At 35.7% G+C, this 17,892-nt stretch overlaps 1 protein-coding gene across 3 annotated transcripts in view; it reads right to left on the bottom strand.

Moving 5' to 3' along the window:
* Positions 1-261: 261 nt before the first annotated feature.
* The window catches only part of GRIA3 (glutamate ionotropic receptor AMPA type subunit 3), a 251,178-nt gene continuing 233,547 nt past the window's right edge, over positions 262-17,892 (bottom strand). The window contains exons 14-16 of one of the 3 annotated variants that reach the window (XM_075835770.1): positions 17,627-17,741; positions 9,018-9,265; positions 262-7,499 (exon numbers count right to left, since the gene is read on the bottom strand). In XM_075835770.1, the coding sequence (XP_075691885.1) occupies positions 9,020-9,265; positions 17,627-17,741 (361 nt within the window). In that variant the 3' untranslated portion in view covers positions 262-7,499; positions 9,018-9,019. Of the gene's footprint in view, positions 7,500-9,017; positions 9,266-14,975; positions 15,091-17,626; positions 17,742-17,892 lie in introns of those variants that run through there. The other 2 variants (XM_075835769.1, XM_075835771.1) reach the window with 2 other exon arrangements.

The raw sequence follows: 17,892 nt of genomic DNA, 5'->3' as shown, positions 1-17,892 counted from the left end.
GCATATAAAACAAGCTGATGTGAGCGGTCTTAAAGGTGACTGATGGCAAGTGCCACCTTTGCTTAGCCATAAATTCTCAATGTACAGCGGAATGGCTAATATAGACTTTTTTTTTCCTCTTCACATTATTCATGTATGACAGGAGAAATCTTATATTTTACATTTTGACTCTACAGATTATGTGAAGAAATGTTCAAATATGTAAACAATAGGTAAAAACTGCTTTTGTTTGCCCCATATAAAATGACAACCAATGCCAACTTAAAAATCCATTTTGTTTACATTTTATTTACAAAATGTATTAAAACTTTGTACATGCCTCATTAAAATGAGGCTCAGTAATCTGTCCACACATGCAGTTATATCTCTTTACAGCCATAAGTTTGCTTGGCAATTGTACTGCTCACCAATTTGCAGTTAAAAAAGAAGGTTCAAACGAAACAAATTAAACATTAAAATACAAAGAGTATATATATGTATATATATATATATATATATATATATATATATATATATATATATATATATATATATATATATATATCCCAAATGTTCTACTGCTGAATTGTTGCAGTTATAGCAGGAAAATGTAAGCAATCAGTAATTTTTACATGCATTGTCTCCGTTAAAAAATACCGAACATCCCTGCTTCGGTATGAAGCTCACACTTTTAAAAATTAATGTTTCATTCATAAACTTACTTATATTTTTAACACTTTCCTTGACAGATGCTGCCACAATGTCATAAGTACTGGCTTCTCTATCACAGAAAGAGTTAAATAACATCTAGGAAAAAACATGTTTTTAGTATTTTCTGCACAGCATTTTTCTCCCACAATGGGATATTAATAGCATTAAGACTTTGAAAAAAAATCACAGTTCCATTTTAAGAGAGTCCCATTTCTCAGCTGGCCTCCATCTTTAGTTACCCATAACACAATATACTTCCACGTGCTTCCAGCTGAGACGGTATGAAAAGGCTAGTCTTAATATATGTATATATATATTTTGGAAATAAAGTACATTACATATCTGCATTTACAATGTCATTTGATGAAATGTCTACGTGTTGCTGATGTGTATGGGTTAAGTTTGGAGTTCTCCCTAGTTCTAAAGATAGCTAAAGAATAATGGACAGTATAGGGGCACTGAGGTTCTGGTTTTGAAACTGATCCAGGACCACACCTGCATCAAGTTTGTATATTCCTCCGGTATATGTGTGGGTTTCCGACCACATTCCAAAACATACTTTTAGCTTCGTATGAAATTGGTCACAGTGTTTCAGGGGTAAATTGTGGGCGCCATTGGGGACAGGAAGTGATGAATATCTCTATTCGGTGCTGAGGAGTTCACACTAAAAAAGCAACCAGAGATAAGGTTTGAGGTTCACGGAAAATAAGGCTGATTTACATCTTGGCGAATCCAAGATAACAGAATTACTAAACAATTGTTCATCCTCTATATAAATTAGGAGGATTGATTCACAAGACTCCAGAGTAATGCATTTTTATAGATTCAGTCAAAGAGAAATAAACAACTTCTTCCAGTTGTCTGAAACATGAAATTGAAAAGGATTTAACATAATTTGACGACCATTGTGGCAGAAATAATCAAATTAAAAACAAATGGCAATTTGACAATATTTTAAATAATGGCTATTTGTTTTGCACTTATTTGTTACACACTTCAGTTATTTAGCTTTTGGCTTCTATAAGAATGTGATACTTATGGTTGATTTATAATCTCCACTATATCTTTTTTATACATAAGTGAGAAATATTTTAGGCTTGAACTGTAGACTTATTATATGAGAATTGCATATTGAAATGTTTTTGAAACAATAACACACAAGCACCTTTCAAAACAGCCGGTCTTACGTAATGCACAAGCCTTACTTGTAGGAACAAGATTGTAATATGTGGGAATTGTTCTGGATTCTAAAGTTGCAGTAAGGTATTGCTGACGTAAATGTATGGATTGCATTGTGTAGCTAAACTGGAAGACATAGTATTTTGGTGTGGTATATAGAAATATAAAAATAGACATTTTCTTATTCAGTTTTAATTCTTTCTCGATCAAATTTCTGCAATTGTTTCCCTTTAGTTGGACGATTTATATAGATTATCACAAGATTCATCTTACTAGACTGAAAATGTATATAGGCCTAGCAAGTCTTATGATTTTCATTGGTACTAATGGCTTAGTTGATGTTGTTCTTATTATTTTCTTTTATATATATATATATATATATATATATATATATATATAGTAAAATGTGTGTAAGTAAACAATTTTAACATTTTAACATTTATACAGCCCCTTTTAGTGTTTTCTTTATTGAATCTAATACATCTAGCCCGTTGTTTAGTAGACCATTAACCCCTTAATACCGAAGGTATTTTAAACCTTAATGACCAAGCAATTTTTTAAGTTTTTCCATCGTCGCATTCGTAGAGCTATAACGTTTTAATTTTTCCGTCGACATAGCTGAATAAGGACATGTGTTTTTGTGAGACAAGTTGTATTTTTTAATAGTACTACTTTGGGGTACATATAATTTATTGATTAACTTGTCTTTACTTTTTTTATGGGGTAATAGGAAAAAAAACCTGTAATTTCGCCATGTTTTTTTGTGTCTTAAATTTATGCTAGTTACCATGTGGTATAAATAACATAACTTTATTCTGAGGGTTGTTATGATCGCGGATATACAAATTTATCTTGTTTTTTTATGTTTTTACTACTTTTACACAGTAAAAACAATATTTTTTCTAAATTATTTGTTTTTGTGTCGCCATATTTTAAGCGCCCTATCTTTTTTATTTTTCTGCTGACATAGCTGTATGAGGGCTTTTTTTTGCGGGACAACTTGTAGTTTTTATTGGTACCATTTTGGAGTACATGTGACTTTTTGATCACTTTTTATAAAAAATTTTTGAAGGCATCATAAACAGAAAACAGCAATTCTGCCATTGTTTTTTATTTTATTTTTTACAGTGTACACCGTGCGGTTTAAATAATCGTGCGATACCAAATATGTGTAACTTTTTTCTTTTTTTCATAATAAAGTATTATGTAAGGGGAAAAAGTGGGTGTTTCATAATTTTTTTTACATGGGACTTTTATTTATTTATTACAAACTTTATTAAACTTTTTTTTACTTTTTGTTAGTCCCACTAGGAGACTTCAGTATGCAATCATTTGATTGCTTTTATAATATACTGCAATACTTCTGTATTGCAGTGTATTATTATTACCTGTCAGTGTAAAACCGGCCTCTGGCATTGCCTAACAGGCATTCACTAAAGGCAGACCTGGGTGCCTTTGGTAGGCTCCCGACTGCCATTAAAATCATCAGCACCCCGCGATCACATTGCGGTGTGCCCATCGGGTGAGAGAGGGAGCCCCTCCCTCTAAAACAACTCAGATGTGGCGGTCACTATTGACCGCCGCATCTGAGGGATTAAACATGATTGGAGACCACTGCTAGTGGTCTCCGATCGATGCCCTAAAGCCTGAGTCAGTTAGCCACAGCCTGGTCTTCAGGAGCACCCCGCCTGATGTGGGAAAACATTTTCTGAAGTGCCGTCGTGAAAAGGCGGCGCTTCAGAAGGACTATCCTGAACGGCCGCCATAAAAACACTATACTGTGGTCGTTAAGGCGTTAAAATGGAAATGTAAACATAACTATCTGTACTATCTGATTTGGTCCGAATTTTCCAAAGGTTTCGTATTCTGTGATTCTGTACATGAATCGCAGCAAAATGGTGGCCGCCGGCGATCCATTTTACAGATTAGAAAAATTATTACAAGACCTCAGGTGAGCTTCCCCATAATTCCTTACAGATAGTCTTCCCAAAATGCACTGTGATTATTCTTTCCTCTAGCATAGCCAATCATGAGGGGTATAGTTTGTTGACACATATTCACTATAAAAAGCCCACCCAGGAAATGATGTTGTTTGGATGCAGTCCTAGAAGACATCAGAGAGTCAGTCACAAGTTTTAAGGGCATTTAGGGAACGTATGATTCATGACGAATTTATTCAAACTGAATCAATACGAATGGCCGATTCGATTAAATTGGACACAGAACTAATTTCAGGAAATTCGCTCATCTCTACTCCTAATGTTAACTTTTTCCTATTTTCTTTAAATACTAGCCACAGATGTTTTTTCCAGTCTATTATAAATATACAATAAGTGCCATCATTTTGATTACAAGGAAATAACTGAAAATAGACCTCTTTAAAAACCTGGAGAGAAGATTTATGGAGGGGGAGAAAGGCTGGTGGTCATATCTATAGATTCACACGCTTCTATGTAACAATACAAAGATTTATCTCCTTGGCATTGAAAATCGTAGATTTCAAAGTTTTTAAGGCTTGGTTCACATCAGCGTTGCTTTCCGTTGAGGGGTTCAGTCGGCGCTTTCAGTCAGGGGAACCCCTCAACGGAAAGGCAAACGGAAACCTTAGCTTCCGTTTGCATCACCAGGGATCTCAATGGTGACATAAACTTTGCTAATGGTTTCCGTTTGTCACCACTGTAAAAGGGTTTCGTTGTTTTGATGGAATCAATAGCGTAGTCAACTGAAAGACAACGGAAAGACAACGCTGATGTGAACAGGCCCTATTGTATACAAAAAAATCAAAAGGTGGCAGGTCCTCTTTAAAAAATATATATATATCTTTGTCTTCAAAGGGGTGAGTGGGGCAGGTCTTAAGATGAAAAAATAGAATACATTTTTTTTCAGGAAGTAGTGGAAGTGGTTGGAAAGAATTAACTGGTGTGTATCGGACCCATAGATAGTGGGAACTCGGGTTTATAGTAACAAAAAGTACCTATCTCTGACTTTGATATATCCGACCAGTCCTAATGGAGTCTGACTCTTGAAGTGTTATACAGCACTAGGACTCATTTGAGCTAGGATAGTGAACACTCATTTATCACCATTCATTTTTACTCTGTGAAAAATATTACATTTAAGAAATAAGAAAAGTTCCTTTAATATGTGCTGCACACATAGTTGTTTTTTTTTTTAAAGAGGGTCTATCTGTAAGACAATAACAAGATCATTTTTGACAGATATGCTATTGTGCAAACTACTAAATCATAAATTATTACTTTCCTCACCTCACATTTGTATCAGAGAACTTCTGTCAAGGAATGAGGTATTCATTGTCTGCTTAACAACTTGTATATACTGTGAAACTTTTTTACGCTGTTTTCAACTGAGAGTAAAAAACTGTTATATTTCAAAGCAATCATTCCACTGTGCTATTTTACTTTATATATATATCTCCTTGAAAGAGCATTTTACCTAGAGCTTAAAGTAATATTGGATTGGATTGCACATTTTACAGAACACACAAGGGTCAAAGCAATTTGAGATCAGGACTGACACATTTTCATCGCATGTCAATGTATCAAGGTTTAGTACTGTAACTCCCAAGATCTTATAGCTCTGCTGTTCAGTGCAGTATTTTCTGCTTGGTCTGTATTTTAGCAGCAGTATCTGCTATCTACAGTGTCTATACTCTTGTTATTTTGTATATTGTATATGTAGAAGATTAAACATTGGAAATTCTGCATTAAATATTTCAATTTTACAACCGATAATTGTTGCCATTGTTTTTTCATTCATATTTGGCCAAAGAACATAGTCCTAATAGTGTAATTCCTTTGTTGGTATTGCCCATAATGAGGCGTAAATTATGTAATTATGTAAAAATGAGACCTGCATATAATTATATAGGTCAGCAAACATTTATTGTTTAGTAATTGTATTCAAAGTATTTTTCTAGTCTAATGCATTGGACATTTTCTCTTACCAAAGAGCTACATGGATACATATTGCACTTATGGACTGCTGGAAAATATTAGGGGGATTTACGAATGTGTCCATTTAATGCAATCTTATTTTCAAATTGGCTAAACATATAGAACATATATCGAATTAATAGTTATGTAAGAAATTGAGATGTCCTATTAGGGTCTATGGACATCATAGAGGGGGGTGTCCATCTCAGGTCTCCATTAAATGAGACAGAATGGAGAGACACTTATATGCAGCAGCTCACGCTATGGTGGACTTTGGCTGTTGATGCAATAATCTGAATGGCCTCCATGTAATACTACATAGCCGGCGATACTGTACAGCCGGCCGAATCGCAGAAGCTGGCTCACAAATTAATGGAGTAGTCTATGATGAGGCATCTCATTTATACATTTTGTTTTGTCATAGCTTATAAGGAAACATGATATTACTTAAGTAGGCTAACCAATTATTGTGCATTTAATTATAGCAAACAGAAGAACGGATATATGGCTAATATTAACATATCTTTCCATTTGCTATATTTGCCATGTTTATCACATTGTATACATTATAACAACAGATACTGTGATATCTAGATAAATTTACATACTCAATTTTAGGTAATATATGAGCTTGATACATAGGTTTTATCTAGTATGACAAATGAAAGCTGTGGATAAAGTAATCAAATAACCTCCTAATCTCAATTATGTGGCTATTCAGATCTTAGGTATAAAAATATATGTATATATAACCTGAAATAATTGTGGTTGTGTTTTTTTCTATTAACCCTGAATGCCACTTCCATGTATTTTTTTGAGAACAGATGATATTTTTTACCATATCATGTATACATTTTAGCATTAGGAAGAACCCAAGAGACACTGTTAGTTCACAGTCTAACAGAATGCTGTTCATAACATACAACAGCATTACTAACAATAATACATATAATATAACAGTTGTGAATTTAAAAGTGCATTCACTCTACACATACACTGAAATAAAATTAGACACACAACCTGCCCTTTACACAACAGCAACACATTTTTATGATTTTAGGGACTGCAATGGGGTCAGCACGGTGTCACTATTTTGCCATTACTTTCCTATTGTGAGTCTTTCAATAAATAGACCATATTAATCTAAAGCTTTCAGTCCTAGTTTACATATAAAGGTCATAATAGGTCTTATTTACCCAGCAATCTGAGCGGCTTCAGTGAAACATACATCATGGAGACAAGAGAATATGGTACTGGTCAGTCGATGTGTTTGTTTATTACAAGAAAGAGTGAATGCACCTTTAAAAATGCATATAGAGCATCTGAGGCTCCGTAGAGTGCTAATAATCAATGGCTTTTAGAGAACATGTTCTTTACATGAGTACATTTTCTTACACCAGAATCTCATCTTGTGGCCAGTTAAAGTTTTGTTTTTCAAGCAAAGCAATAGCATTTTTAGTGATAGTTTGCATTGTTGTGAGACTCAGAATGTTCCATAAGGCACTGAAGGAAAAGAAAAGAAATCTGTTCTTTCTAGTAAAAGTTCTTTGCACCATCAGCAGTTTGTGTCATTCCCGACACCAAGGAAAGAGTTTAACTGGCTCAGGTGGTCAGGATGTAGGAGGAAGCCTCATTCTCATAATCTCACCTCGTGACTTGGTTCATCTCAACAGTTATCTGAAAAATAATAGATACATATATTTTTATATAGTGATAAGAATGCATTAATTTTATTTTGTCATTGTAAGAGGATAGATGGGATAATTTTATAATAGTTTATTACTAAAACACCTTCTAGAGAGTTTGATTGGCAAGCTAAAGACTAAAAGGTTTATAAATTGTAAATGTTATTATCTTTTGATATATAGTCTAGGTGCACCTTTTATCAGTATGGGAAAATGTCAAATATAATTGTCCCTCCATAGTTTTTTTTTAATATAACAAGGTTATAACAGTTATTTGTAATTCAGTGTTCATATTAAAGGGGTTTTCAAGGAACACCCTTATGGTCTTTCCTTATAAAAGACCATGAATGTGTGATCGTGAAGGTCTGACTGTCCTGAGCCCCCACTGATCAGCAAAACAATTGTTTTTCCAGACACAGCAGTCCATCTGTACATGCAGCATTTCTTGGTACTGTAGCTGAATCCCATGCAAGTGAATGGGACTGACCAGAATTACCAGGCCCAGCCGCACTTCAGTAAGTGTCTGCAACAGTAAAAGAACCGTATCACTCTAGCAAGTGCTGTGGCCCCTTTACTGTTTCATCTTTAAGGATAGGAAAACCACTTTAAGATTGACTTTCCTTCTAAAGGCAATTGATGTTATAAGTGTGCACAATTTATAGTTCTGGATAATGCGTGAACAGGGTCTTCATACTATACATTAGTGAGCTGCAACGTTGATAAGATATACCCAGCATTTAAAGGGGTTGTCCACGACCAGACAAGTGATGACGGTAGGTATATGATCGGTGGGGTCCGACACCTGGACACCGTACCAATCAGCTGTTTCGACTGCCTCCAGGCACCGGACGTCCATGCTGGAAGCAAATGGCTCCGGTAACGGAATAGCGGCCGAGCTGCATTACTGCAGATCTGCTCCTATTTAAGTGAATAGGAGCAGAGCTGCAGTTCTGCAGAACGGCTGCTATGCAACGTACGGAGCCAACTGCTTCCGACTCTGACTACTGCATACTGTTAAAAATATCCCGCGCCCAAGGCAGCCAGAGCAGCTGATTGATGTGGGGTCCAAGTGTCGTTAGTTGGGGTCCATTAGTTGTTCGGTCGTGGATAACGCCTTTAAGTATGAAGCTAAGTTACTCTGCAGTTTCTACGGTGGTTACCTGTCATACTTCGCTTCATACATATTGAAGTAGCATATAAGAGTTTGGTAATGCCCTCTAATAAAAATAAATAAGCTGTCAGTAGGATAAACAAAACGAGTAGTAGTTTTTAATGTGTCATCAACAATATACATCATAACTTCAGCTGAATTAACTACTTTAATGACACTTCATACGTGACCCTTATTTTTATTGAATATCACTTAATATAAACCAGACTAATACTGTTGTACCTGCCTAAATGAGTTTAAGAACATTTATTAAACCCTTGTTTTACCTCATTGTTAGAAATGTGAATTAACAAATGTATACCAAGCTTGCCGCAAACTCCTGTTAGATCTAAATCATACCCTTAAATTTTAACGCTCTCTGTTCCATAGACATTATAGCCTTCTCTGTATGTAGCATAATTCTGAGTGCTGGCTGCAGGAGGAGGTTTAAAGGTTTGTGAATTCTTCGTGAGTTTCATTCTTTTTGATTCTGCTCGTGATTTGTAGCAGAATTCTATTAAAGCCACCATCATGGCTAGTCCAAGACCTCCAACAAGGATATAGAACACTCCTGCAACATTACTTAGGCTCAGGGCGCTGGTCTTGTCCTAAGAAAAATGAACACCCCTGTTAGGTTCGTGGAATAATTTACAATGGTTTACAATTTGGATGAACATTTACCCTCACCTCATATATAAGCTGTATAACTACCTCCCTTTTTCACATACACACACATATGAATATGATTTCACTATAACATTTCTTGAAGCATAAGTTTTATGCCATTGCATGCTGTAGTTCCTCATTCTTGGAACATTAGGCTTCACAAAAAACTAACTGATTTTAAGCATGCTTTTATATAAAATCATAACAATGAATTCTATCAAATATCTAATATTTTCCATTCTTTGCATTTAATAAATGTAGCGAATGTAAAAGTATAGAAATATTTTATTGCCATTTATATTAATCAAATTGTAAGTTAGTTAAGAAAAATTATAAGAATCGAAAAAAAGTACAATTGAAGGGTTGGTGGGTTTACTTTATTTCAAATGAGGAAGGACTATTCCCTTTTTTTTATATGCTATGTTTCTATTATTTCTGGAATTCTTCATTGTTTCCCTTTGTATTATTGAAAACCGAATAAAAAGGTTTATAGAAATAAAAATAAAAAAGTACAACTATCCACTTCAACTATGACCACCAGCATGCTTAGCCATAGCGGAAAAAACTGGGGAGCCACAAATTCCCCAAATCTGCTATACTATATCTTAGTTATAACCTTAGGGATCTATTATATGCATATACCTTTACTTCATTGGATAAGGATAATTTGTAGTGAATATGTAAGATTATTTAACACAAACCATATTACCGATAAGCTATGGTTAATACTTGGAATTACTAAGCTATAATCTTTTTCATGCAGATTGAAAACTTAAACAGTAAAAAGATGACTGCCAGTAATCCGGATGTACCCTAGAAAAGCTAATCCCATAATACATCTTAATTCTCCTGAAATGTATTCATTGATGGCTTTAAGGTCTTTTTTCACGTAAACTGAAATATATCTAAATATAAACATTCACTTAAAATAAAGTTTCTCCGAATATATTAATTACATCACTACATCAATAATCTCATATGAATGAATTTTGTGTCCTTCGAGTAGTGTTTTAATTAATAGCTTCAATCGGAAAATATATTTAAACTGCATTTGCAGAAATATTTCAAAAACTCTACTGACTATCTCAACAACAGCAAGATAAGTGAATATACAACATGTATGAATGCTGATGGAGTGAGCTACGGACAGTGTCAAATACAAATACTAACTGATCAAATAAATACAAACCCTAAAAGTTACTTGACAATATTGTTTTAATGAAAATATGTTGTGCAGTATATTAGTGATAACTTGATATTTAGCCTTCTCTAGTATTATAAAGTTAATTTAAAGAAAATGTATACAATTATTTTTGGGGTAAATATTTTTTACTTTTATTTTTGAAAACTTATTACTGTGTTTTACAAGAAATGAGCAATTAACTATATGGGCAAGATAAACTAAGCAGTGCTATGTAACTACCAAATAAAATGTTGTCATATGTCAAGATCTTTAGGACACATATAATTCATTACTTACTTCCATCCCTTTAACACAATGGGGTAGATTTACTATGGTTCTGTTAACAGTAATGAGGAGAAATAGCAACTTTGAATTGATGGATATTGACCCTTTATCAAGGGTCCGGGACTGCAAGGAAGAGTGAATTCTGTCACCACTTTGTGACATCTCTAACTTTGGAGCCTACACTTTTACTTATGAAGAAAAATTATTATTTAGCATTGGAAACTGAAGCCATTGGAATTTTTGGATTAGATATTACATGGTTGAAAGGGCTAATGGATGTATATTGGTGGGGGTCGAAGCAGTCACGCTTAACAATTGCTTTTCTGTCAAATCTATTTTCAATGTGTACGCGCATCAATGATTGGTTGGGTAAATTGAAAAGGGGTGAGAGCCTTTTGTCACTATACATGGATACTTAAGAATAGAATATAAATAACAATTTAATATAATTGAATTAGCTCTAAAATATTATTACATATTTGCCATTGCTTTTATAAATATTTTGGCTTTTTTTTTTGTAGAACACAATTTACAGGGTCCATGAATGTTATGGAAATTAACCTCTTATAAATCGGAGAGACTAAAAAGCGTAAATCTGTTATATTATAATCTTCTCATGTTCTCATGTTCAAAACTAGAGACAACTGAACCCGGTTTTGGTCCGAACATCGTGAAAAGTTCGGTTCGCAGCAAATCCGAACTTCACCGGGTTCGGCCGAACACGTTTTGACCGAACCCGGCTTATGAGTCACTGATTTTCCGGTACACGACGTCAGGAGATAGTCACTGTCCAGGGTGCTGAAAGAGTTAAGCGATCGGCAGTAACTGTTTCAGCAACCTGGATAGTGACTTCCGATCACAATATACATTAACGTGTAAAAAAAAATAGAAGTTCCTACTTACCGATATCTCCCTGCTTCTTTCTCCAGTCCGACCTCCCGGGATGACGATTCAGTCCAAGTGACCGCTGCAGCCAATCACAGGCCAATCACAGGCTGCAGCCAATCACAGGCCAATCCCAGGCTGCAGCGATCACATGGACTGCCGCGTCATCCAGGGAGGTCGGGCTGGATGCCGAAAGAGGGACGCGTCACCAAGGCAACGGTGACGCGTCCCTCTCTTGACATCCAGCTCGACATCCCTGGATGACGCGACAGTCCATGTGACCGCTGCAGCATGTGATTGGCTTGTGATTGGCTGCAGCGGTCACATTGGCTGAAACGTCATCCAGGGATGTCGATAGGGACGCGTCACCAAGGCAACGGTCAGGAGGCCGGACTGGAGGAAGAAGCAGGAAGTTCTCGGTAAGTACGAACGTCTTTTTTTTTTACAAGTTGCTCTATATTGTGATCGAAGAGTTACTGCCGATCAGTTAACTCTTTCAGCACCCTGGACAGTGACTATTTACTGGCGTCGCCTAGCAACGCTGCCGTAAAGCCGGGTGCACACATGTAGCCATCCGTCATTACGGGAGCTCCATACACGATTTTTATGGGCTTTCTTGAATTACAGGTTCGGTCCGAATCGAACTTTTTCAAGAAATTCGGCGAACCAGCCGAACCGAACTTATCATAAGTTCGCTCATCTCTATTCAAAACCTTATATAAGTATTTTTTTTTATAATCCAGGAATCATGATATTTGTTTGGCATCAATTCATACACCTGTTAAAAACAGCAGTAACCACCTTTTTACATAATTGTATTATATTCATCATATTCAACTTTATTTGTGTAGCAAAATAAAGTCATAAAAGTTTTTTATAAATGCCAAGCCAGGCAAATGCCAGGGATGTCGATAGGGACGCGTCACCAAGGCAACGGTCAGGAGGCCGGACTGGAGGAAGAAGCAGGAAGTTCTCGGTAAGTACGAACGTCTTTTTTTTTTACAAGTTGCTCTATATTGTGATCGGAATTCACTGTCCAGGGTGCTGAAAGAGTTACTGCCGATCAGTTAACTCTTTCAGCACCCTGGACAGTGACGATTTACTGGCGTCGCCTAGCAACGCTGCCGTAAAGCCGGGTGCACACATGTAGCCATCCGTCATTACGGGAGCTCCATACACGATTTTTATGGGCTTTCTTGAATTACAGGTTCGGTCCGAATCGAACTTTTTCAAGAAATTCGGCAAACCAGCCGAACCGAACTTATCATAAGTTCGCTCATCTCTATTCAAAACCTTATATAAGTATTTTTTTTTATAATCCAGGAATCATGATATTTGTTTGGCATCAATTCATACACCTGTTAAAAACAGCAGTAACCACCTTTTTACATAATTGTATTATATTCATCATATTCAACTTTATTTGTGTAGCAAAATAAAGTCATAAAAGTTTTTTATAAATGCCAAGCAATATACAGAGCTTTTTAAAACTTCATAGGTAAAGAGCAACTCACAGACGTTTTTTTATTACAGGTGGAAATGCAATTTAAAAAGGGTTGGTCAGGATTAGAGAAAAGGTTGTTTTTTTTGCCCAGAAACAGCTCCACTTTGCCATTCGGCCATGTCTGGTATTGCAGCGTAAACCTACTCACTTGATGAAAAGGGGTGAGCTGCAAGACCAGACACAAACCATAAAAAAGAACGGCGCTGTTTCTGGGGAAAACAACCCTTTAACCTTTTAAGAACGAAGCCAATGTTAGCCTTATAGACTAAAATATTTTACTTCGTTTTTCCCATCTCTCGTTCCGTTAATTGTAATTATTTTTTATTTTTAAGGCTATGTAGCTATTTGAACCCCTTTTTTTTTTTTTTGCAGGAAGACATTTTTAAGGCATAATTTCAAGGGGAAATATTTGGTGGTGTTTAATTTATATGATTTTTTTTATAATGCTGGTTTGGACATGTATTAATTGGGCATGAATTTGTATGGTTTCTGAAAATTCCAGGACAGTAGAATACCAAATGTTGCAAACTGGCAATTTTTATATTCATACATATATCTGACCTTTATTTCTTATATCTAAAATATCTCAATTATATCTAAAATGTATTTATTTTTCCCAAAAATATCTATGTTGAATGAAATATTGATTGACACCATGATCTTTCAAGTCATGCCAAGATCAAGGAAACAATATGAAATGTATTAACTCTTAAAGGCTATGTAGACCATTGTAAGCATTTTTTTAATGAAATCTTTGCTTTAGGTGCTTACTAATATTTTTTTAATTTACTTTTATGTAAAAAAAAAATAGTTTTTACAATCCAGCTTTTTTGTTTTCTCTTTACACAGAAGTTGTATTGTTTGCTTTTAGCCAAATAGCGTTCATCAACTTACATGTGATCATAATTATGGTAATCCTGTGTGTTAGAGACACACAGGACCTGCTCATAGCTGAGCCGTCAGTTTAGCTGAACTGACAGATTCAGCTAACAGCAAAGAATACAGCTTCAATGTATAGAGAATACATAGAAGCTGTATCATAAAAAGTATTTTCTTTTTAATAAGTCAACGTAAAAAAATGTTTGTAAGCACCAAAAACATAGATTTAATTTTAAAAAAAAAAAGCCTACAAATGTGTACATAGCCTCTAAGTAGTTTTAGTCCTTACTAATGAATCGGTCAGCTTAAGGTCGAAATCACACATGCAGTTTTTGCTGCAGTTTTTGAGCCAAATTCAGAAATGGATCCAACAGAATGAAACATAAGTCTTTCCTTTGCACTTTTCTTTCCTTTTGGATCCACTCCTGGTTTTGGCTCCAAAAACTGCAACTGTGTTGAAAACCTCATGTGTGATTCCAGCCTTGGAAAATCTACCCCACTGCAGAAACAAAACGTAATAACACACAATACAAAGTGTGTTACCTGGGTTAGAGAAATGTAGCTCAGTGATATCCATTTATGTGACGAGTCTGTATTTATGCAGCATTAAATCAACCATTGTACTTAGTACTACTATGTAGATGTGTTCGGTGTAATACAATGTTATTAGAAGATGTTTACTAAGCTTTGCATGCTGGATGTAATTGATGATTCTCAATGCAAAATATTAGTGTCGGGGTTTATCACGGATTAGTAAATCTTCCCCATTGAGTATAAAGCGTTGAGTCTTGTTTTGTCAGTGTTTAAAGCTTATTAATATTACTGGACTGTGCTTTAAAAACAAATAAAACTGTGTGCATGAAGGGTGAGTCAGAATGGGACTTCTAATCAATTCAAAAGACCTTCTGCGACTGACCTTACTTCCGGAGTCCTTGGCTCCACATTCACCCTTATCGTACCACCATTTGTTTTTCAGCTTGTCTAAGATGCCTTGTTCACTGAGTTTCAATACTGCAAGGTTTACGGGAGTTCTTCACGTGGGAAATAACATAAATAACATTATATTATGTTATTTTATGTTATTCAATCTTAAAACTATTTTCATACTATACAAAGCGATAAAGCAGGGACCCTGGACACAAAGATCTTGAACTGCAGGCAACCTGAATATCACCTTAGTTTTAACACTATAAGTGACACTAAATTACCAGGTCCTGCCTATATCGCTTTGAGTAATCGGCACACACTGTTAAAGGAATAATAGTAACAAAGGATAAATTAGCACCATACGTGAGGTGCTGTGGTTGTTTAGAATTAATCACTTTTTAGAATGAATGCAAGGATCAGCCAGGATACCTTTTCCACTGAGAGATTTATAGTGTATTAATAGTGGAAGCATGTTCTGCTACTTCTTATGGTGCTGTCTAAATCACATTAGCCACATTACATTTAAAAATAAAACTTTTCTGTATTATTGTCTTAAAATCAAAATTCCTATGTTCCTGCACCCTCTGCTGCTTAGTATTTTAAAGGTGTACTTATATAATTTCAGATATCAAGGTATATAACTTTTTAGATGTGTTCCAAATCAGTACCCAACCTGACATCTTAAATTTACACTAATGGCCTATTGTTAGCATACACCAAAAATGTGTGATCAATGGGTGTTGTCCCCTGGGACCACCACCGATTGGCAAAATTAAGTGGTAACTATGCAACAGTAGCTAATCCATACATGCGGCTATGCTAAGTGCTGCAGCAGAGCTCTGTTCAATTGCTGTGTGGCCTCTTCATTCTGCCGATTGGTGGGAGTCCCAGAAGTTGAATCCCATCGAACACACATCCCACACACTCCCAGAAAAAAAAACACCTTTCTGCTGATTTGTGGGAGTCCCGGAGGTTGAACCCCATTGATTACACATCCCACACACTCTCAGAAAAAAAACCTTTTTTCAGGACTGCAGCTGTAGGACACATTTATTTAAAAAAGCAGAATCAAACAGCACAGTCTATGGAAATTTAAAGACTCTAATATAAGCAACACATCCATAAACTATGCAGTATAAATTTACACATGTAAGTAAAAACAGAACCGTCCTGCAACTGCAAACCCCAAGATCTCATCTTAGAGACTGAATTAGTAAATGCATTACCCAGGTACATAACTCGATGTGCTGATTTACTTGAAAACAACTTCAAAACAAGTGCAAAATCCCCTTAGCGCTGCCACTTTTGGATTACTCTTACAGAGGGAACAAATTATGAATGTGGTTGCAGCTGTCTTTCCACAGTTATATTTTTTCACAACCCCTGACTAACACCACTTGTTTCACTCCTCCAACTATATAAATATAAATAAATTTACTGCCATGTGCCACTCCGCCCCCTAACAAGACTGATGTATCCTAATGGCAGAGGCCTGTACTGGCGCTTCAATCAATAGTTCTCCTATGGTGTTATATCGAAGCCAATATTATCTCAATTGACATTGTTCTAAGTTACAGACCCTGCTATAGATATACTAGTGAAAAGAAGCATTATGTTGCACTTTTACAAATTAGATTTGGTCTCACAAATGTTCTAGGCATCTTTCTATGGAATGTATAATATCTCTCCTATCATTGCATAGAAAAAAAATAAAAAAAAAGTGTCCAAATACTTAACAATGACAAAAGAACATTGCCATACTATAGACTGTATGCAACACTAAAAGTAAGTAATTATGATGATGCCTTGTGCCTTAAAGGATTATTACCGTCATGGAATGTCACTAGGATATGCCATTATTATCTCATCAGTGGGGGTCTGACTGAGAACAAAGGGATAGCGACCCCTTCATAGTGCCCATACTTGATCTGCAGGGAAAAACTTTGAAGGGAATACAGTGCTAAAGCAGTGCTGTGGCCTCTTCAATCACAGGATCGGTGGGTTGTCCTGGCAGTCGGACCCCCATCAATCAAAAAGTAATGACATATCCTAGCGATTTCTGTGATGGGAATAACCCTTTAATTTTCTAGGTGCAGTCAATAGTACTAAGCCTGTGGCGCTAAAGAGTCATTTTATAATGGTAAACTTCAGAGCGAGGACTAGTAGATGCAATGTTATGCCACCAGTCACTTCTGCTGATGGCTTCTATACAAAATTTGGAAGAACTACCTCTTTATTGGTTTTAGTGTGACACGTTTTTGTAGGGTTTATTGCTAAATCATCTAAAGATTTGTAAGGTTAATGCAGAAACTGTCCTAAAGAAACTATACTATGGTGTTGCCCAGACGTCACAACACAGTACCCTTTCCCAAGCTGTTAAATGTTGTGTTAGATAAAGGCTATTTTGTATTATTTGCATTTGGTGACCTACTGTATAGCACTAAATAGCCACATTTCTGAGTGGAAAAGGCATCCTAACACCAACCATCCTTCACTTATAAGTGTAAAGTCTAGAGCTGCTGTGAAAACAATGGTTTATTGCTTTAAAATTACAATTTGCCTTTTTTGTCTTTACCAAAATAACAGTCTTGCCGATTACTCTTGACTAAGGTACCCGATTGTGGTGACATTGAGGCTGACCTTGGAGTCACCTCCCCCGCTGCCGCATTCTCCTTTGTCGTACCACCATTTGTTTTTCAATTTGTCCAAGAGTCCTTGCTCATTCAGTTTTAATACTGCCAGGTTAACAGCATTTCTTGAAACGATAAAACATAACTTGTAAGAAAATGTACAAAAGGCTTTTAGGAATAGAGTTGTGCGAATGTCTTCAAATATTCTGTGCAACTTTTGTTATAGTTTAATTTGAAATAACCCAAACATTTTTGTTGCTCAAAATTCTGATTATT

This window comes from Rhinoderma darwinii, chromosome 8, assembly GCF_050947455.1.
Source record: "Rhinoderma darwinii isolate aRhiDar2 chromosome 8, aRhiDar2.hap1, whole genome shotgun sequence".
Taxonomy (NCBI): Eukaryota; Metazoa; Chordata; class Amphibia; order Anura; family Rhinodermatidae; genus Rhinoderma; species Rhinoderma darwinii.
This window is presented reverse-complemented; position numbering and strand designations above follow the sequence as displayed.